We start from the raw sequence: 22,325 nt of genomic DNA, 5'->3' as shown, positions 1-22,325 counted from the left end.
ATGATAAAATTTGAGATCTCAATGAGCACACCAAGAGCCAAATACACAAATCCAGCATCAGAATTTCGCCTCTTTTTAGTGGGAAGAGTTTTACATCCTGGTTCTCACTGGGGGTAATGAGCATTTCTTTAAACAAATGAAAATGTACTGTAGGGTAGATTCATCTGCTTCTTACTCCAACAAGAATCTTGAGTTACTCTTAGTCAGATTTGTGCCTTGAGCCATTCCACATCCAACCCAGCTGCTATACTGAGAATTATGAGCATCCCCTTTTTTGCCAGCAGAGCTGAGAGTCATGACCAGCCCTGAGGGCAACTGGGCCTCTGCCCACCCACCAGAACTACCTGCCTGGGACCCCACACTGGCAGACTTGCTTGTGACCAGCCCACTTCACAGGGGCTTGAACACCCAGCCAAGATGATAGTTTTTTCCCCATCTCAATTTTATATTTTTAAAGAAGTTTGCTGAAACAAAATTGCACTTAAATTTTTCTTCCCCTTCTCATGAATTAATGGCCTTAAAAGGCAGCAATCACAAAAGCTTAACCGGTAGCTGCTTCAGTGGCTTTAAAAAGATGCCTCAAGTAAGAAAATTTCAACACAAGACACCCAAGGTAAAAGCTACATCTAGAAGTTTAGTGTTGTCAGGATAATTTACCTCTCCTGCCGTTCTTTTCACTGTGACTGCCACTCTGCACAATTGCACAACTGCAGTCAGTTGTGAACAAGTGATTGGGTAGTAACCTGTCCAGCAAGACAAGCTGAAAATATACCAGGGAAACGTAAACAGCTGGTACCTCAGTTGCTCTGGAGCATTAGCATGTTCTGGGTGATGCTCTGTTGAAATGGCTAATTCCATTTAATTTTGCGCCCTGGCTCTGGCTGCGTCCTTTTCCTCCTTAGTTACTGTCAGATCATGGATTGCAGCTTTTGACAAGACAGCGAAGGGAAAAAGGTCAGCACTGAAAGCACCGGGCAGCGCTGGCAGCGAGATGCTGGGTTGGAGCTGGTGTGCACTGGCTGGGCTGTCGGCTCCGCTTCTCTGCCTCTGATGAGAAGCTGACTGCTTGCATCCACACCTGGTACTTGATGTGGTCACTAGGATGCCACATCCAACAAAACCTTTCAATCACGTCTGTGTACCATAAGCATAATCAAAGCAATGATGCTGTCAAACGGGATATGAGGCGCCTCCGATTCTGCACTGATAGCCTGTTTACAGGCTGCATGTCTTGGTCACTTTAAATCAGAGGGAGCAGGAAGGACCCAACTACACTGCTCCATATTGGGGACGATGAATTTGCAGGGTCAAAAAGCATTAAACATCAGATAGCTGTCACCATATGACGAGATCAGTTTGTAACTGGATTTGCCAGATAGCTTTGTCACAGAAAGCCAGAGTCCCAACTGGAATTGTCAACACATAGAAATTGTTCCATTAGCATTTCACTAAACCTCTGGCAAGTCAAAAATGAAGCCAAGATCACCAGCAATCACCAACACAGTAGTAACTATGAGAACACTTACAAGGAGTGGCTCAGACCCTGCTTTAAGCCCTGATCATCCCTTGTTTCCACTGAGCCACACAATACCCTCACAATCTCATAGAAAATTGTAAAAATAACTAGCAATGCTAAATAAAAGCTAAACCAATTATCCCCTCCTTGCTCAGATAAGTTTCATACAAAAAGTGTGGACAGACATTTCAAGGCTGTAAACAGACAAGTATCTTTGCTGGAAAGTGTGATAATACATTGCACTCTCTCCAAAGGTCCACTATTTTTCAACCATAATTTTGAAATGAAAATTTCTATTACGTATTTAAACAAACAAACACTCCTAACCTAAATGAGGAGGAATGGTGAATTTCTAGCAAATGTTATGTTCTAATTTTCAGCCAGTGAGTACATCTACCATGCAAATGTATATATATCTTGATGTAGGTTTCAGTGGCTATAGATCTTGACAGAATACATTATCAGTAATTACCTAAATTTAAAATGCATAAAAATTCCGTCATTAATGCAAAAAAATAGTGAAGCCTATGAAGTAAAGTCCAAATGAAGCACATTAAAAAAATAAACCACATTACACATAGAGTAGCACTATAGCTGTCCAGTGAACTGAACTCAAGATCTGGATTCACACTACCATGAAAAAGTTGTTTATTCCCAGGAGATTCCTTCCAGGAGATAGTGGTGCACAAATCTACACCTCTAGTTGATGAACCTCTAGTTATGTTGAAGTAAGTGGGATAATAAAGGATAATAAATCTAAGCACAAATATAAATATTTGTAGCCTCATGCTGTAAAACCTCTTGCAGGAGGTAATTCCAGCTGTGGCTTGTGGGATAATGATAAATGCTATTGCAGTCCTGATTTTTAGTGCTCAAGGATTTAATACTTTAAATACCATGGTATACAAATAGTGTACATCATGTGGAGCTGCAGCTTTGGCTTCCTCTCCTTTTCAAGCTCTCTGCTGCTACCAGAAAACCTTCAAGCACGTGGAGATTGGGCAGCAAAGCTTCACCATGTGCCAGCCCTTGCTTGGCCAACAGGGACAGAGCAAACCTTAGAACTCAAGTGAAAGAAGCACTGATACCTTGCTGAATCAGCAGCACCACCCAGAAACTGACTCCCCCCAGTTGATATTGGTCTTGTTTTAAAGCCACAAAGACAATGAAAAATTCTACAGATGCAAGATGCAAGTAAGGTAACAATATTATTTGAATTTTTTTTTTTTTTTTAGGGCAAACTATTTTTAAAGCGTACTTGTGGAATTTTAATCACATTTGTCAAACTTTTTACCTAGGAAGCTTAGTAAAAATGAAGTAGTTTAAACAAATTATCCTTTGGAAAAAAATTTACTCTTTTTCCTGAAATATATTAATTTTGTTGAAAGAATTTTTTTCTTGAGAATTTATTTTCTCAAATATTCCTTAAAAATATTTTCAACATTCCATTTAAAAAAACATTGTTTCCAGTTCAACTTTCCCATGTTCTTAACATTGTCCCAAACAGTTTCAAGAATACTAAAATCCCTCCTGTTGGAACACTCACATTTTTATGTAGCTAAAAGCATTTTTGTTGAACAGGATGGCTTGTAATAAGCTTTGCACAAAAAATTGTCATGTATACAATAAGTAAGCAAAAATATGACAGTATCATTATGAAATAAAAAGCTTTAAATGTCAAAGCTTTAAAACTGTTTTTTCCACTCAACTCCACAACATTTTTAAAAGTAAAATCATTGTTTTAAATTTTCTACAGATGAGACTTTACATCTAGTCCACAATAATATACTTAGGAATAATTCAAGAGACACAAAGATGTTTTATATTAAGTTGAAATATTCAGGGTATGATCATATTGAGATTGACATGTGGAAATGAAGAGTGAACAATTTCTCTTCTGTGATACTAAATTTTTCCTGAGTTTCATATTTTATCTGTTTTCAAGGTCAGCTTTCATGCATCATTGCCATTTTTTATGTGCTCCTTTTTACATTGTACAAGGAAATGAACACAAGACACTAACACTAGAGCTAAATAACCATGCTGAAAAGCTGTACCTTCCAGCAAACTTATGGTGTCACTCTTACTCTGCTGCAATAGCCTCTAAAGTAGAAAAAACCCAACAAGAGAATTGCTAACATAAACCAGAACAAATCCAAGTTAAATACACTAGACATGAAAGGCATGAAATTATCAACAACTCCTCTGGGTATCCTTCATGTTTACCATAAAGAATAATGGTTCTTTCAAATAAGTAAAGCATTAGCATTTTGGAAAACACAAGAGGTATCTTGGCCTATGCAGCAAATTGTATTTGGTTCAATAAACCTTAAATTTCTGTAAATGTTTTGCAAAGTCTTGTTCTAACTGCTGACAAGTCCCAGCAGATGCCAGGAATGCAATCTTTCCAGAAATTTGTGAGATATTGCTTTTAGGCCCTGAAATACCTCTGTCAATCTGGCTTTACACTACTTTTCTTGTCTCTCCCTCTCTGATTTTTTTAAAGAATGGTATCCTCAATTGCTCAGTTTTGGTGCCTCTGTCAGCTCTCCAAGCTGGTACTCAGCAACAGCAGCTACATGTTTATTGTCAGAATGCTTTTCTCAAGATGAGGAGCAACATGAAAGGCTTTAGCCATGGCCTGAGAGGATGCTCTAACACATCCACAGGCTGCAGTACCACATTAGGTACTTACTGACATTTCATCAGTGTCATTCATTTGCCTAACACACAGTTCTTGTGGAAACTTACCTCCTGCACAAACAGTGGATGGTTCAGCTGCCAGGATCTCAATGCAAGACTTCTTCAGAATCTGAAAGATTTAGATAAGGGCATTTTTTGGTAACGATTTTATGCTTTATTAATGCAGGGAAGGGCACCCTTTACTGTGTTTCAGAACATCCAACTTACTGAATCAATGGTTCCTCTTAGGGCATAAAAGCCTCCTTTAACTGGAAAAACATGATCGATGCTGTCAGCAATCGTTGACAGCTGCAAAGAAAGACAATCATAAATCATGAGGAAAACAAAATTACAGTGAACAAAACTGGGCCCTTTCATACTTGCTAACAGACATCACAGTGACACGAAATGATTTATGCCCCAAGTGATTAAATAAATGCCTTCATCTGATGCTGTTCCTTGTGCAGTAATGTAACAGAAAAACACAAGAGAAAACAAGCAAGTTACCTGAGTTTCATTGAAATCTTTCACTCCAACACAATAAACAGTAGCTCCAAAGCTTCTGGCTCTGTTGGCCTAAAAAACCCAAGAAGTGCCATTAAGTGCAAAGCCGTATAATCAGTGGAGTCAGCAGTAAATGTGTACAGGTGCTGGAGTTTCAGATGACATAAATTAGTTTGGATAAAGCCAGAAGTGACTTACTTCTTGCTCTGCATAATAGAACTGAGCGTCTTGCAGCTCACCGTCCGTCAGGGCAATGATCACACTGGCCGTCCGAACTCCTGCGCGGGGGACAGGCAACAACAGCTTGCACACACATGGCACAAGATTCAGCAATGGAAAAAACCTCTGGAGTGAGGCAATCCTTTCTACTGACAAATAAATACAAAGCCCTAAGCCACACTCTCAGCCTGGTCTGTATGGACTTGGTGAGACACCAGCTGAAGGCCAGATGCAAGGCTTGCAACGAGCCAAAACCTGAGCACCTTCACACCACAGCATCACTGCAGGGGAAGTGCTGCTCTAACCAGGCCCACACACCAGCTTTTCTGTTCTGAATAAAATAGAGCAGCGACCAAGATTACAGACACGTGGAGAACTGACAAAGTGGGTTTGCAGAGAAGGAGAGGTTTCCCCTCTTCTCTTGACAAACTTGTCTCTACATAAACATTGTCCAGAGACTGTGGTAAGAGATACTTCTGCAAAAGGATCTTTCCTGCCATCCTACCTTTCCCTCCAGCAGGCTCTGAAAGAGCAACCCCACTGAACATAGCATGAAATGGGCTTCTACAGGGAGGTCAGTCCTACAGTTCTCAAGCAACAAGAACTGCCGGTGAAATTCATGGAATTCTGAGCACGTGGAAACCTTAAGATCAGGTTCATTAGGGAAAAAATCACGTATTGTGATACATTTCATATCCCATCTAAACTTAAGTGAAAAGGTTGCATAGACTGCAGAGATGTATATATGTAATGCAGTAGAGAATACAATGCTACCTAAAAAAATGCAACCAGTTAACACAATTAAACCAACTTAATATTCAAACTATGGTTCAACCAACCATTCTGATCCACAGTTCTTGAGCAGAGTAACAAATACACACGCATGTTACTTTCAGGCAAGTATTTGTTATCTTTTCAAAATAATCTGTTACAATTTCAAGTGTCTTTCTCCATACTGTCTGAAATTACAGACTGATTAGTTCTGACAGGTTTCTTATGCCACACAGTCCTTCCCATGCCATGTCAGACACAGACATAAATCTTAAAAAAATGACCTGCAACTTGGGGGAAAAAAATAGCTTGGATTCCTTTTTTTTTTTTTTGTGCCCAGAACCCTTGAAATATGCTTAAAAAACTGGAGATCTTATTTTGTTTTCTTTTCAATGCTTGTTTCTTCCCAGGTAGCTTAGCTTCTAGATCCAGATCTCATCTATTCTTTTTCCTTCCTAATTCAATTTACAGAATACTTGATTAGTTCTTAGCTATTAGAATTGTTTTCAGTTGGACACTTCAGGACTCCTGATTTTACTGGCAGAAATGCTGCAACACTGTGCAGAGCTGCTGTTCCTACACTCGCAGTCTATTTTAATAAAAAGGCACTGACCCCTTTCTCCATCTTCCTAAGAGACCATGAGCCCACAAAAGAGAACAACCTCACACCAGGGTATGAACTAAGCAAGTCTTGTTAACTAACTAGGTCTTCTTTTGACACAAAGAACAAACCACAAATACACTTTCCTCTCAAAATTTAGTGAAAATGCACATTTTAGCAACTCAGAATCTGAACACAAATCATTCACACTGATGCAAAACTCTCATTCACACCTGCACTAGTAAGAACAAGGATATGGGACCACAAAGCAGAGAGGGCTGAGTGCATCAGGACAGAAAGGACCAGTAAAATGTGGGAATTGCTGTCTGCTGGGTGCAAGACTGGCAGCTCTGGCTGCTATGGTTTGGTCTGCATTCTGCAATGGCCAGATCTGGGATCATACTGGTCTTCTCTGATCTCAATAAACCATGAATCACCCATTTAGGAGTAGGGCTGCAGTCAAAATGGAATGTGGTGTTGCATAATAGCCCTCCTTCTCCAGTGCTTCTGTCAGAGGGTTTACTGCAGGTCACAAAAAGAACCATAATCCCGTCTCCTCAATGCAGACATTAACATGAACACTGCACATACCTCCATAGGTCTCATGGTAAATCTGCTCATTTGCCTGCAATGAAGTGCAGAACATGGTTAGCTCATAAGAATACCAGCAGCTAAGTTTCTAGGTGTAAAACAAAGAAAGTAGGTACTGTGATGTGTACCCTTTTAAATCCTTCATGCATGAACGTGTCTCCTCCAGGCAATTCTTCCTTAAGAACGTCGAGCCCTCGTCTTATGGCTTCCCTTTGGATTGAAAAAAAACAAACACAAATAAACAATACAAAGAAAAACAATTCCCAGGAGAACATTTTATTAGAATTTTTTTTTCTTTTGTTGAGATATTCCTGTACCACAGTTAGATTATGCAGCCTGTCAATCAATTGCACAGAGTGCATACACATCAGCTGGAACACTGGCTGAACCAAGATTTTTTTTCAAAGTCCACAATTTATCACCCAAACACCCATGGGGGCACAAAACCAGACACAGGGTACAGCATTAGGGTAACATATTTTAAAGATGGAATTCTGTCCCTGCTCCCTCATTCTCATATATTCTCAGCCAGGATAAGATTGAATTAAAGCCAATGCCAGATATTAAACTATAATAAACTGGAGAACAAAACAGAGTTTAAAAGCTTATGACCCTATCACAAATTTGGGACAAATTAAAATTCTATTGAATCAGTCATCAGGACAGTCTGGATTAGGATTTTTCCATTTTAAAGAAGAGGCCAAAAGATAAGAGAACAGGATGGGAATGAGGAGAATTTCCTATCCTAGACCAGGGACTCATCAGCACACTGTGATCCATACAGAGAACAGGATTTAAGGACAGAGAACACTCTAATACCATGTTCAACATATTGAACTTCCTACCTTGCAGAGACCAAATTCACCCAGAGAAAAGTAAGCAAGTTTGAGCTCTGCCACCAAGATACATGATGGACAAAACTCAGGGAAGCCAGCAGAAAAGCAAGAGCCCTGCAGGGTATCTGGCTTAGGATGAGTCCCTGGAGCACAAAGTTGAGGGAGTAGTTGCTCTTCCTGCTCCAGAGCTCCCATTATTTATAGGGTGCCCTATATTACTGAGGCCCTCTCACACAGACAGCAGCAGAAAAAGTGAAGTCTTTAAGCTGAAATGAAAGAAAATACTTCAAACCACCCCAATGACAGGGATTTGTATGTGTAGAGAAAATGAAATAAAAAAATAACTTTCTGAGGGGAGGGAGTTTTTGTGTTGGGGGTCTTTTCAGTGGTGGTTTGGGGGATTTTATTAATTTGTTTTTTAAAGAAAGAAAATTTGGTTATAAATCTGGCAACCAGACTCTTTCTCCACTTTTTCTCCTACAAAGACTGTCACTTGGCTTTGCAAACCACCTCTGGCACAGGTGCTGTTTGCAGGCAGTCCAGGAGAGGGGTGCCACAGCCTGGTGTGGTCCTGCTCCAGCACTGGGGACAACCTGGTGTAAAGGTCAGGGCTTTGAATCCCTTCCAAGGGCACTGGGGATCTCTCATACACTCCCTGGCTCACCAGTTCAGGGTCTGAAACCTCTTCCACAAAAGCTGTCCTTATTTGGGTAGCTGGGGATAGCAAGTATGTACCTGGATCCTCAACTGGAAATGCAATTTCTCCCTGAAATACCACAGCAAAGAACAAACAGCCCAGTGCTGCCTTCCTCTAACAAAGCTGAAAAGAAAATTGAAATGGGACACCCCAAGGCCTTCTAAACATTCCTCCAGCTGGTAATGGAGGAGAGGGTTTCAGTTGGCGCCACACAAGGACCAAGGCAAATCTCCAAACTCTGGGTGTGGGGACATGTGCTGGGTGAGAGAAGGGACAGAGGGTGGTCCTGGAGCAGTGCAGTGGGAGGAACTTGCCTGTTCTCTGTCAGTTTCATGATGGTAGTGCCCCGTGAAGAGAACACAATGAAGGACATCCGCAACATTGGGCTGAAAGAGAAAAACACGCCAGATCCACGTCACACTCATTATTACCTCAGCAGAAATTCATTTGCTAATAAGCACTAAACAAAAAAAAAAAAAAAAAAAAAAAAAAAAAAAAAAAAAAAAAAAGTACAGGAAATTAAAGATCATTAAAAAAATTTTACCTTATGAATTTCTCAGCTAGGCTTTCCACAAAGGAGTAAATCTCAGTCCAATGATTTTTGACACTTCCAGATCTGCATATAAAACATAACTGATTACATGAAGCTTTCTTTGCAGTGAAATTCCTTGTTCAACTTTGAATTTTAAGCCTGGCCTACTCCAGAGGTGGTTAGGGACACAAATTATATAGGGTTGTGTTGAAAGCTGTAATAAGACCCATGATGACAAAACCCACTGACTCCAAGACAAGCAGTAAGAGGTCTGAAATGGTTTACCATAAAGTTTTGAAACAAACTCAGTAATCCTTCCATTTGCTTTTGTTCCTTTTATAGCATAAAATATAAATATTTTCTTTTAGTTTAATTGATTTATTTAACTTCATTAAATTATCTGCTATCAGATTATTTGCTTTCCTAGAGCACAGCTCTGCCCTTGCACCACACAGAAAGTTTTGACTGATCTTCTATTCTCCCAGAATGCATGGGAGAATTTTTTCCATGAATTACTGTTTGTTTCAAAAGAGAAAGCATAGTCTTGCCTAATTTGCTGGAGTAATGTTCTGGGCAGTCAAACCCTGGCTCCATTATGGATTTCTTGTGAAAACTTGGACAACTTGAAGTTCCATGCAGAAGACTTACATATCCCTGCTGCCACTTCCATTATATAAAACTACATGACTGGCACTCCCTGGCTTTTTTCTGCCAAGTCTAAGCAGGGACCCCCACAGTCTGATGGGACTGAGACCTCAAACAGAGCCTTGCACGCAGCAACCCTAAAGTAAATTATCAATTTCTACCATGCTGAATTTACCATACACTTTCAAGACATTAAAAAGGCTACAAAACATGAAAGTCAATGGTTTTTAAAGCCCTCCCTAGGACTGTGGTGTTTATGAAAGAATGACCCATTTGCTTTCCTTGCTTGCTGAACTCATCTATCAGGTGTCTCAGGCAGATAAAAAGAAAGATAAATGAAACAAAGGCACACACACAAAATTACAGGGGCGTTGATGCAGAACTAAAAAAAAACTTCTGAAATTCAACTACTATAAAGCAGTAGGATTCCTCTAACTGCTGTTAGGCATTTTTCTGTGTAAACATGAGAAAAAAATTACATTTTATAATGTCCAGTAGAAATGGGCTTTCCAAGTGATCTTATGGCAGTTCCTCCTGCCCCTGTATGTCAGGCACAGAAGCCCTCGTGTGCAATGCAGGATGGCACTGCCTGCCCTGCAGCACTGTTGGTGGAGTGGAGAAGAGATAGAGAAAGGGACAGGACCAAGGGAGCCTCCTGAAGTACATAAGCTAGAATAAATTGGCTTGTGTAAGCCTGTGCTTTCATGCTGCTCTTCTGGAGAAGCGGTGATTCATTCACAGAACAAACTAGTTAACAAAGAATGAAGAAATTTCCAGGCAGCAAGGGAGGGCAACAAAACACTGGGGACTTCTCAAATCACAGTTCTGGATCCTCTGCAGTGCCCAGTTTGTATGTGCTACACAACAAGGTTTATATACAGGTTTATAATTTGTGAACAGCACCAATGAAAGGTGCTGGCACTACTACCAAATTAACCCCATCAACACCTAAAGCTCTCCAGGATTTTCATTAAAGTCCCTCGCTGAATCTCTAAACATGATGAAGCCAAAGATTCCTTGAATCTATCCAAGATGCATCTGCAGCTCCCAAACTTCTTTAAAATTCTTTTCCCCCCCGCCCCCGAAGCTGACACTTTCAATTTCATTCTCAGCTTGCCATCTGACTTCAATTCAACTCCTGAAATTTTCAATGAAGTCAATTCCCCTCACAGAATAACCATAGTTTCTTACTTGGAAAAGACTGACCTATTTTACGTGAACTATCAAATTTCTACTGCCAGCTGCAGAGGCACTGATGCAATCCAGAAAAAAGTAGCAGCAAATTTTCTTTCAAACTGCAACAAACCAACATTTCCAGTACCTTCTTAGGACTGTCAGAATTACTTCTTTTTTCTCCCTTCTTTCTTTCTTTTTTTTTCCCCTTGGAAAGCCAGGAGGAGAAGGGACTGTAATAAATCAGTAGGTGCCCATCCCTGAAAAGACATGGAGGTCTGTGTCCTGGATCAATCCTCACAGGAAGCATACTGGGCTCTCAGAGTGCCCAGCTCTACATCTCAGAGCTACAGCCCTGCAGAGCACAGTTACTTCAGCACAGCAGTGGGTGCCCTTCACGCCTAAGAGAAATTCTGCACCCACATGTTGCTTACTGGCTGGGAAGAGTCAGAAGTGTCCCAATCTACCAACAGGGAAAAGTCAAGGCCAGACAAAAATACTAACAAGAAAACGTTAGTTTCAAAATCCCATAGAGGGAGTACCAGGGAAGTGGTCAGCATTTAATCACTTTTCCACACTCCTCCAAGCACAGGTATCACCTCCCACTGCAAGTGGCACCAAAATGCCATCAATGCCAGTCATGTCAAAGCCCTCATCAACACCACTGGGAGTGGCCTGGCTTAGAGAAGAACCTGATTTCCCCTCCCTCTCACCCAAGCATCCCTCTAAACATCCTTGTTTGTGAAGCTATTTGTAAAGGACTTTTATTTGCCACTTTGTGTCTGTGAGTATATATATATATAATATACGAAGTTGTCAAATATGAGATCCACCACTGACAAACAGAATTGCTCCACACTATTGAACATCCTGAGCTGTTTCACTGCCTTTGGAACCTTATCTTCCACACTGCAGAATCACTGTTATTATCAGCATAAACTAACTTGTTGCCCTTCATGGCTCGACTAGACCAGGAGAAGAAATGAAGCCTGTCAAAGACCAGCACTGGGCACAAAAAGCACTGGGGTGTGACAGACACTCATCAGCATCAGGGACAAGCCATGGATGGGGAAGTGACACAGACAGGGACTCTTATGCATCCTGTTGTGGAGGTTTGTACCAGTTGGGCCACCATGACATCACTGTGGCTGTCTGCAAAAAAAGAAAAGGAAAGCCTGTGTTGCAGGCAGATGCATCTTGCAGGCTCACACTCAGATTTCCTGCCTTCAGCCATCAGACACCTGGTTCAGCCCCTCACATCAACCAAAGGCTGCCACCACCCTGCTGGGCCCTGCCCCTCCTGCCTGCACTTTCCTGCTAGGAAGCCCAGCCAGCCTAATGCTCTCTGCAGAGCAGTGGGGCAGCACAGGAGCTCTGTGGGCAGTGACCCATAGCTGACCAGCTGTCTGTGCACCTTTCAGAGTCAAAGCAGGATGGTGAGGCTTTAGCCCTCAGAGGTGACTTAATTCTCACGGTGAAGGAGAGTACACAGCAATAAACAGCTGCTGTGGGCTGCTGGAATGTTCCAGAAAGCATCTCAGAGCCTGTTTCTGCTGCTGCTTTCACTGGGCTAAACCTGGAGTGGGACCAGAGAAGTAGCAAAATTTCCCCAGGTTTATCCCTATGCAACTGGGACCAGAATTCAGCCCAAGTGAAGTTAAGAAAAAACCCCACAGAAGCCGCTTGCCTTGAGCATGCTCCCAGCTCCGTGAGCCCCATTCCCATTACACACAAGACAAAGAGAAAAGTCAGCAAACCACAACACAGGAAAAAATGTCCTCTGGGCCACATCAGGACTGGGCTCGGAGGAGCAGCTGCTGCTGCTGTTTTCCTTAGTTTTATATTGCTACTGCTGGATGGGAGGGGAAAAGAGGAGGTCAGTGAGTATTTCTGGGGGTGGAAGGAAGTGATGTGATTCCAGGGCTTGATTCCACTCCTGCCAACTTTGGAGTGATTCCTTCTGGTTTAGCAGAGCTCTGTGTCAGCATAAAAACCCTGAGCATGTTAGAATTGTGCCTACCCAATCTGAAGTATTTCACCGATGTTTGTGAAGACAAAGAGCCAAGATAGGTTGGAAACTTTGTCTTCTTTTCTGACCGACTCCCAGCAGCAGTGGAAGCTGGAGCCTGGAGAAGTGAAGCAGCACAACCTGGCATAAGGGGTGCCACTCTCAGCCCAGCCACTTTCAGCAGGCAAACAGCAGGAGGGCCAGTTGTGTCTGTCCTAGAGCACATGTGCTCCACAGCCACTGAATTCACTGTCAGGAGCCCATATGGATCCACCCAGTGCAATATACAGCAGTCACCTGGCTTTGCAGTGAAAGTTAAAACCCCAACACTACCCAAAGGGTAAATATTTTTATTATCATATGTACACAGAGAGGGCAGCAGGACCCAGAGCCTTTCATCCCTGCTGAAGGTGACAGAGTGAAACCCCTTTAAAGCACAGAGCTGCCCCTTGTCCTGTTCCACACACACACACACCCCATGCCTCCATCACAGATTAGCTGAAGGCAGCAATTCCAGACATCCTGAAGCAAGTAAAAGAAACATTATTACTGATGCTGTGTTTAGTCTGAATATGGTGTCAGGAGAGTACAAGACCTCCTAAGTTTGTAGGTCCCTGTAAGTCTCCACCCCCTTGAGCTAATGGTGGCCCTGTACATGGTCCATTGCTCACAAATGTGACACTGTTGTTATTTGGAGGGCTCTTTGTGGTCACAACCACATTGTACAACAGAATTCTTGCACATGGCTAATAATGGCTCTGCAATAAAAGCAAACCCTGGGGCACTGAGTTTGTTGTGGTTTCAGACATGCATGCCCGAGTGTTCATCCACCCCTCTGCTCCCTTCTGAGCCACCAGAGCATTCAAAGTGACAAGAATCCTCCTCTCCCAAACAATGCATCTTCCATGCAGGGAACAGACCTTGACTGGGTGATTCATCCAGGCAAGGAAGGACTAGTTTCCATCATCTGCTCCAGAGGCAATTAGAAACACGGGCAGAGACAGCCATTCTGAGACAGTCCTTGCCTCAGAGTACTTGTAACAATAATGGACAAGACAAGGGCTGGAATGGGCAGGGAAGGTGCAGAGAAGTGGCTGCAAAATGGGTTTTAATCCTAGGCCAGCATCCGAGTACAGGACCTGAACTACTTGAATCCAAAAATTTCATGACCAAACCCCTTAATTTCATAGCTAGTTTTTGTCCTAGGGATAAAGTCTGCAGCAATATGACAGATTTCTATGAAATCGTACCTCAAACAAAACAGTGCCCCTTTGATCCTACAGTCATCCATCTCAAGCACAAATCCTATCCACCTGGTGCCATACTATAGCTCTTGCTAAGCCCCTCACCAACAGCAGGGCACAAAGTGAAATTCAGAAGCTGTTCTCACACTGCATTCAACCACTTCAAATCTGCCTGAAAAGCTCCAGGGATGCTCTGAGAGCTTCAGTGCAAGAAGACACACTCTGAGCATCCTGGTACTCTTCAGCACAGCACAGGGAGCAAAGCAGGGCACACAATCCCAGCCATGATGCAACACTTAAAAAGATGCAAATGATAGACAGGACTAGAAGATTCACTTCTACTACATCTCATACAAATTCACAGTTTATATTGAATTTGGCCTGCAAGCCCAGACAAAAGTAATGAAATTCTCAATCACTGAAGACACAAATAAAAATCCTAGGTCAGTGGGAATCTCACGGTTTACTTCCTTGGCTCAAGCCCCAAATAAATCAGATTTAGTTACATGCATAAATAGACTGCAAATGACAAGCTGCCATGGCTTTTTCTTCTTGTTAACTGTACATGTTTTATGTCAAATAATCATTACCCGTTAGCTTTGCCTTGTGTTGCATAAAGAATTTTTTTCTTGGACTAAAGGAAGGAGAATTGGTTTTCCTGAATATTTCTTTTTTCCTGACAGAAGTCAGAGCTGGCAGAAAAATATCAGACAAAGTACAAACAAATAAAACCTGGTTCAAATAACATAGGTATGTCTGAAATAGAATACAAATTTGCCTTGAAACATTCCAAGCAATTATACCTGGTTGTAAGCAAATCAGAGCACTGCTGCAATAAAACCACAACAAAGAAAGATGCAAGGCAAAATACCAGCAGATTGATTACATTTTGAAAACAAAAAATATTGCTTACAGGCAGCTGGAGATTATGAGAGGTGTCATGTAGATGATGTGGTCAAGTTATAAGCAAGGGAAGTCAGACAGAAAAGGAGGAAGACAGATAATAATTTTTAAATACACACAGAGAAATCAATGCTATCAAAGGAACAAAGCTGATACTTTTGTTCAGACAGCAACTCCTCTCAGCTGACCTGCATCAGGTTCTACATCTTACAATGAACTGCAGTCTGACTGCAGGAGGGAGATATTCCTACCTAGATGAAACAGAGTTCAGCAGTGCTTTAAAAGTCACTCAATACCGACTTTTCGGATATATTTAAGGTAGGTAATAGAATATGTGTTCATTTTTTGCCAGCAGTCAGATTTTCCAGCCACAACAATGTTGTTTAGCCACTCGTTCCCTCCCCACACACTGTGCAAAACCAGTACCCAGAATGGCAGTGGACTCAAAGAGCATGGAGAGAGAAGCTGCAGGAGTTCCCACAGGGCCAGCTCCATCCCAATGATCTTAGGCTGGGACTACATAAGGCAGGAAAAGAAGCACAGGGCTGCAATGAGACCCTAAGGCAAAAATATTTGTTCTCACTAGTATTTGCAATTCCTGAGTGCTAAATTCATTCAAATCATTGGCAAGGAAATAGTTGGGGGGGGGGGGCAAATAATGTGTTTACCAAATGCTATTTGTTTGCATTAAATGCAGCATATTGTGAAAAAAACCCAAAAAACAAAAACATACATGGAGATCAGCAATTCCCTCTAGTTTTCTTAAAATTGTAGAAGGTGACCTTAAATAGCAGCTCCTGAAATGCTTTTGTTCTGAAAGCTTTTGGCAAATGAGGGAGGATCAACCTGTTTCCCTCCTGACATTTCCCGCACCCACTGCCTTTTCAATGGCAAGCTGAGAAGGGGTATACAGACCTAAAAAACAAAATCAGGAAGGATATTGGACAGAATAGCAAATTCCCACCTAATCAGAGGTTGTGCTCTTCCCTAACAGTGACATTCACCTCTGGAGCAAGGCTTACCACGTTGAAAGAGAAGCAGCTGAAAAATGGATTACAAGTGAGAGACTGGGCACATTTTACTGATGTCTCTACCAAAGTTGCTGGTGACATGGATGCTCTTGGTAGCAGAGGAGACAAAGTAAAATTGATATGAAAGGCAATATTGTTGTGGGCCCAAGGAGAGACAGAGGGACTATACAGAACTTCAGGGGGAAGATGAGGATTGAAGAAAATGTAGTTAAGCCAAACTTCCCAACATAACAGTTACAATCCAAGAAAACCAGCTAAGACTTTACTGATACATTACTGCTGCTGTGATCTATGCTGTAGAAAAAGGAAGCATTTTCCCAGGGCTGTAAAGCTCATTTTTCCTCAAAATCCAAATAACTTTTAGCAAACATCTCAAATAGGAAAAATAAGAAAACACTTCTGTCTATCTCACAATCAAAAATAACCAAGAAGTTGTTTCATATTTGGAAAATTATAACACAGATAGCTCAGCAGTTCAGACTTGTCTTGTCAAGCATTGCCAGCAGCAGCAGATATTTATGCTACGTATAACTCCCTACTTTAAAGGGGTTTCTATTTGTTGCATTAATAAACAATCATAATGATGCTACCAGGCATTGTTATAATTAGGAAACACTAGAGGTCAGTCATCCTTTCTTCTCATCAAGTGCAACTCAATATGATTACAAACAACAGCTGGATGTTAACAGCAAGGCAGGATGAAAGGGAGTTATTTACATTCTCAAGCACAAGTATGTCACTACAAGGCTTGATGGTCAAGCAACCAAATCCCTCACAGGGCCTGTCCTCCACAGTTTTGAGATGGGCAGAAATAAGTTCTTTGTGCACTGGGACAACCTAAGCAAATGAAGCAACCAAAGCAAGTGAGAACTACTCAATAATCCATTATGTCTGACTTAAAAGCTTTTTACTTTGTTTAAAGGTAAAACTGAGAACTTTGCTATCACAAGTGACTTGATCTTACTGTATGCCATGGGAAAGGTGGGTGTGCCAGCTGCAATGTACACTGCCTTACCTCATGCAGAGAGTGACTTATTGCTTACAAAAGAATTTTTGCTGCTTCATTATGATATTTTAAAGTCTTCCACTATGCCTCCAAACAGGCTCAGGCCTGCACAACTCATAAAGCACAAGATTCAGACAGAGCAAGATTGCAGACTCTAGGCAGCCGCATCTGCAGCCAGCAAATGTCCTGCTCTCCCAGCATCAAGAGATTTCCTCAATTAAGCATCCCCAGAGACAAGGAAGTCCTGATGTAGCTCTGGCATGGTCAGCCAGTCCTAAGGAGGATGATGGCTGGTCTCCCTCCCACACATGCTGCTTTTCCCTTTCATTATGGCAGCTTTTTGGGGCATCTAAGGTTTAGTGCCACTGCCCTGATCTTGCTTATCCTGTGGAGTTAACATGAAGGACTGCAGTCAAACTCAGGCAGAGAAAAAATGCAAGAAAACAGCAAGTTTCTTTTTTTCTAATTGGCAGCACATATATTATACCAATAACTTCACCAGAAGATGATCTTTTCCATCTGATGGTTGTTGCCTGCAGGATTAAATCCTCACAGACTGCCTGGCAGAACGGAAAGGAAAAATCATGCCCCACTAAAGTCATTGCAGTAACACACACTGCATAAGGAGAAAGGTTTGTTGTCTTCTTCCAGATTTCCTCCTACAGATCTTTCTATTGGGAAGCAAAGCAAACCAGACTTAAAGTCATTTTGGTTCAGCCAGACTGATTTTAGAGACAGGAGCTGTCACTCAGCTCATTACAGGGTCACAGGATTAAAGCCTGGTATTTTCACACAACCAATACTTCAATCACACTGTTAGACAGCTAACTAAGACTGAATGCATCCAACTCCAGACTGGCAGGGCACCAACAAAGAGAGGCAATCCCCAAGCTATAGGGGTGTACTTCATGTGTATGGCTAGGTTTTTCTGGGGTTTCTCCCACTTGAAATAACAGACAGAATTCTTCAGAGATACATGTCAGCATGGATCCAATCCTAAAAAAAAATTATTGTTCACTGTATTTACAGATTTACCAGATGCTTCTGATGGGCTTCCTGCCTTCTCCCTACCTGAAACTGTCCTCAATACTAATGAATTCTCAACACCACCTGGAGTTCCTTCCTGATGAGCTGTTCCAAGACCCAGGGTATATGCACTAAATCAGTCCTCCCTGCCTCCATAAAGCTCCTTGTGTTGTGCCAGATGTCACAGAATACAGCTGTGATAAATACACCCTCAGCCAGCATAGGATCCATGGCTCCCAAGATCTGCCACTCTAATATTACCCATATGGATTGTAATGCAATCTCATTGAGACCAACAGCAGCTTTGCCACCCCATTGTTACAGGCTTGGCAGGAGCAGGGATAGATTCTAAAACCACTCAGGGGCCCATGCAACTATTAACACAGCTTTTACCAAAGGAGAACTATTTGGTGTAACTCTCAAAGCTCATAAAGACTCAGTTTGCAATTGAAGCTAAAGAGAATTTTCCCACTGGAACCCAAATGCATGAAATTTTACTTCAATCATGATCAGGTCCAGTTTCCAGTGGACTACTGTAGTGAATGGACAGCACCTGAAACAAAATGAAAGGCCTGTGGCTTGTAAAAAGAAAATACATTATTTCAGGTCCAGAGTACTAGAGAGGAACTTGCTTAGATGATCAATTTCCTACTGTTTGAAGATCAGTATCTCTGAGCAAATTGCTCTCTTCTTTGCTTTTATCTCCTTGAATGCAATATGAATGGTAACAGCACAGCCAAAAAGGGCTTTCTGAAATACTGACTAATATATATATATATATTCTGAAATATAGATGAAAAGTAGCATGGGGGACAGTGGAGATTGCTGGGGTACTCAATGTCATTGTAACAAAGAAATTGTACTACAGAAGACAGAGGAGCCATACTGCTATCACAACATTCATTTTTACAGGGAATTCAGTGTGGGAATTGGGCATAACAACAGTGCCAGTCACTTCTAGGAAGCCTGGCAGGAATGAATTTGAGAACTAACACTAGCCCCCCACAGAGCCCTTTCTAGACACAGAGGTTACTTCAGGAACAAGTTCTAAGCAAAAGAAAAACAAAACAATGACCACATGGTGTAATAGTGTATCTTTTAGAACGGCAGAATGCCTTTGATCTTTACTTCTTTTGCTCTAAAAACAGAATCACTGTTGCATGATATTTTTTCCCCTCTTGAATACAGAAATATACATCTTGGGTGACAGTGACTTTTTGCCTCTTGCAGGCTGTACTGAGGGCCTTATGGATCAATCCATCCTCCCAAATGGGAAATAAAATAATGCAGACTTTATACCTGGCTTGAGGGCAAGAATCACACAGTCTTCCATCTTTCATAATACCCTGTCACATAGGTAACCCAGGATGTATTCGATAACACAGTCATCACACTGTGGGACACTAAGAATTTACTCCTTGAGTTAATCCCTTGGCTTTAATCCTCTGTGAAGTACAGTACACCAGAAGAAAGAGAAATTTGTACCTTCTGAAAAACACCTGTGGGTGCACCACTTTACCACTTGCTCTGTTAGTGCTTGCTAAAACATGCCTACACACGTGAGCTTAATCATACCCCCCCACACCTGAATTCAGCTGACACAGTATTAAAGAGAAGTCCTATTTTAATAGATGTAACTCAAACACAAGTTTAGACAACTCTGAAGAACCTGAGCAAAAACAAATTTTATAAAACCTTGTTCTTATAAGTGAACTTGTAAAAACACAGACAAGCAGTCTGGTCTTAACTTTAGGCAGGTCTGCATGGTCCTAGCACTGCTAAGTCCCACAAGTGACATCTCTGCACACAGCCCAAGTCATGACACAAAACTCCAGGAACAATGTGGGCACTGACCAACACCCCCTCAAATCCAACACTCACAGCCCACACCCCATACACTACAACCTGAAAGCAACCCAATTTCCCAGCTTTGCATGCACAACTAACTCAGCATAAAGGACACTGCTCCCCTAAATGCTCCACTTGGAAAATGTGCAAGTTTTGGGAAGCAAAAGTAAGGAACGAGACCCACATGTTGCATTTGGCATCAGGAGAAGTTGTCCGGGAAGACGGGGAAAAGAAACCACATCCCTGCTGCTGCAAGGAGTCACTGAAGGGTGAATAAACGTTTTTAAATGCGACTGTCACTTACTTATCCAGGACGAAGTAGAGATCAAAGGCACCGTGACAGGAGCGCTGCTCTTCTTGCTCTTCCTCCTCCTCCGGCCGGGCGCAGCAGATTAGGCTCCCCATTGCCAGCAAAAAGCAGCACAAAAATGCCGCTTTCTCCACACTGCTCCAGCAACTCGCCATCTTTTCCCTTTCCTTAATTCTTCCTCCTCCCCCAGTCTCTCTCTCTCTCTCGCTCTACAAATCTTACAGGCGCTTCGGAAGCACCAAGAGCAGAGAAAAAAAAAAATCAAAATAAAACAAAAAAAAAAAAAAGAGAAATCAGTAACTTCAGGATCTCAGCTCAACCCTGAGAGCCCAGGCAGCCCTGCACGCGGGGCGCCGGACCGCTGGCTCCGGGCAGGGGGCTGAGCCCAGGCGGATGGTCCCCAGAGCCCAGTCCCCCTTCCCTGCCCGGCTGCCCCCAGCGCCCCAGCCCCGTCCCGCGAGGAGAGAAGAGGCTCCTCTCGCACGGGCCAAAGGCAGGAAGGGGCAGAGGGAGGGGAGCGGGAGGAGGGAGACAGGATCTTAGGGGGGCAAGATGAACCGGGACTTTCCTGTTCCGGGATACCGATATGGCAAAGGCTGCAGCTAGCGAGGGACCGAGCTTAGGGACCACTGCCCGACGCCGGCGGGGCACAGGGCGGGCATTCCTGCCTCCTTCCCTCTCGGACTGCCCTCGGGGCAGGACAGCGGGGAGCGGGCAGGGCACTCCGCCGCCGGCGGGCACGGAAGCCGGCCGGGGGCCGGGGCAGCCCAGCTGCATTCCGGAGCATCGCTGCGCGTCCTGCTGAGCCTCTCTCCAGCAGGCTCGGGAGCGGCTGGAGCCCAGAGGAGGTCAGAGCTGAGGGGTGGCAGAGCACAAGGCAGAAAGAAGTTGCTGTCGGAGATGGGCGTCGTGGCAAAAACCTGTGACAAAGCGGAGGTGGGGGGCACAACGCGAGAGGGCACTTAAGAAAAATCTGTTTGCAGCTGAGTGCAATTAAAAAGATTATTGCTTGGGGGCGGGGGTAGGGGCAGGTTTTCACGGCCCTCTCGTGCCAGAGCAAATTGTTTCTCTTCATGGAAATGTTGGTTTACTTACACTGGAGTCTGAACACATCCTGCAGGCGATGAGTTATGATGAAATGAAATCTCTTAATAGAGGCTTTGCACAGTAGCATAATCACTCCCCGCCTGATACACACAGGTTACAAAGCGCTGCCCTAAAGAGATTGACCATCTCATCTGGATGCTGTCTCCAAAGTTTGAATAATTAGTGGCTCCCAGCCGCTTCCCCCTCCCCCACAATCTCTGCAGCCCCTAATTAATGAAAAGAGCCACAGGGAGGGATGCGAGCAGAGTCACTTTGCATGACAGAGTTGGGGCTAGACATTTCTCTCTCGGGGCGAGGCTCCCATCGCGAGTCAAGGAGGAGGGAACCCATCCCCTGTGGGGTGCTGGGGCGCTGTCCCACCGAGCGCAGACCCCGAGCACGGAGCGCTTCGCCGGGGCCTGTTCACCGGGGAAGCCGCGCCATCACTCTCCAGCCGGGAGCCGCTTCCACGCGCCTGCAGCAAAAAGCGACACCTCCTGTCCCCGACAAAGGTGGTACCCGCGGGGGGCACGGCCCGCCCGGGCGGGGCTGCGGGCGTGGGACGTGTGCGCTGTTTCCCCACGCACACGGCAGCCCTGCCGCTCCGCCCCGATGTGCGGCTCTCCGGGGAGCGCTGCGCTGCCCCACGCAGCCGGCGGGCCCTGTCCCTGTGCGCCCGACCAGGACACGCGTGGGCGCGGCGCGCCTGCCCCTCGGCGCGAAGCCCCCTGCCCGTGGCAGCCCGCGCCCCTCCAGCACAGCAGCCTCGGCGTGCTTGGTGCGGTGACTTGGGCTGCCCCCCGCCAGTCTGAAATACAGCTTGCACTTCAGGGAAGGAAGAAACTCGATTTCAGTTGCGTGTTTCTGTGCTGGACCGAGTTCAGACACAGCCAACCGCGGCGGCGGTCGGGGACTTATCAAGGAAAGATTAGAGGGTCCACCGGCTTTCAGCCGCTTTGCCTGGTTTAACTATGCACAGCTAAAAGCTGAATGCACTGCTTGAGCTCACCACTTGAAAGGTTTTTTGAGCACTGGCCAGTTGAGACCCAGCGATTACTTAGATCATGGAGAAATAGAAAAAACCCACATCCTCCCT

The 22,325-nt window shown here is 43.6% G+C and overlaps 1 protein-coding gene across 2 annotated transcripts in view; it reads right to left on the bottom strand.

Moving 5' to 3' along the window:
- The window catches only part of ANTXRL (ANTXR like), a 56,938-nt gene extending 35,252 nt beyond the window's left edge, over nucleotides 1–21,686 (bottom strand). Inside the window, exons 1-10 of one of the 2 annotated variants that reach the window (XM_077183117.1) lie at nucleotides 21,239–21,686; nucleotides 20,138–20,370; nucleotides 8,962–9,033; nucleotides 8,732–8,803; nucleotides 7,013–7,094; nucleotides 6,885–6,918; nucleotides 4,901–4,980; nucleotides 4,706–4,774; nucleotides 4,427–4,507; nucleotides 4,268–4,328 (exon numbers count right to left, since the gene is read on the bottom strand). In XM_077183117.1, the coding sequence (XP_077039232.1) occupies nucleotides 4,268–4,328; nucleotides 4,427–4,507; nucleotides 4,706–4,774; nucleotides 4,901–4,980; nucleotides 6,885–6,918; nucleotides 7,013–7,094; nucleotides 8,732–8,803; nucleotides 8,962–9,033; nucleotides 20,138–20,298 (712 nt within the window). In that variant the 5' untranslated portion in view covers nucleotides 20,299–20,370; nucleotides 21,239–21,686. Of the gene's footprint in view, nucleotides 1–4,267; nucleotides 4,329–4,426; nucleotides 4,508–4,705; nucleotides 4,775–4,900; nucleotides 4,981–6,884; nucleotides 6,919–7,012; nucleotides 7,095–8,731; nucleotides 8,804–8,961; nucleotides 9,034–20,137; nucleotides 21,183–21,238 lie in introns of those variants that run through there. The other variant, XM_054637440.2, reaches the window with a different exon arrangement.
- Nucleotides 21,687–22,325: the final 639 nt, after the last annotated feature.

This window comes from Agelaius phoeniceus, chromosome 9 (assembly GCF_051311805.1).
Source record: "Agelaius phoeniceus isolate bAgePho1 chromosome 9, bAgePho1.hap1, whole genome shotgun sequence".
NCBI classification, from domain to species: Eukaryota; Metazoa; Chordata; class Aves; order Passeriformes; family Icteridae; genus Agelaius; species Agelaius phoeniceus.
The sequence above is the reverse complement of the archived record's forward strand: the minus strand, read 5'-3'. Positions and strand labels throughout refer to the sequence as shown.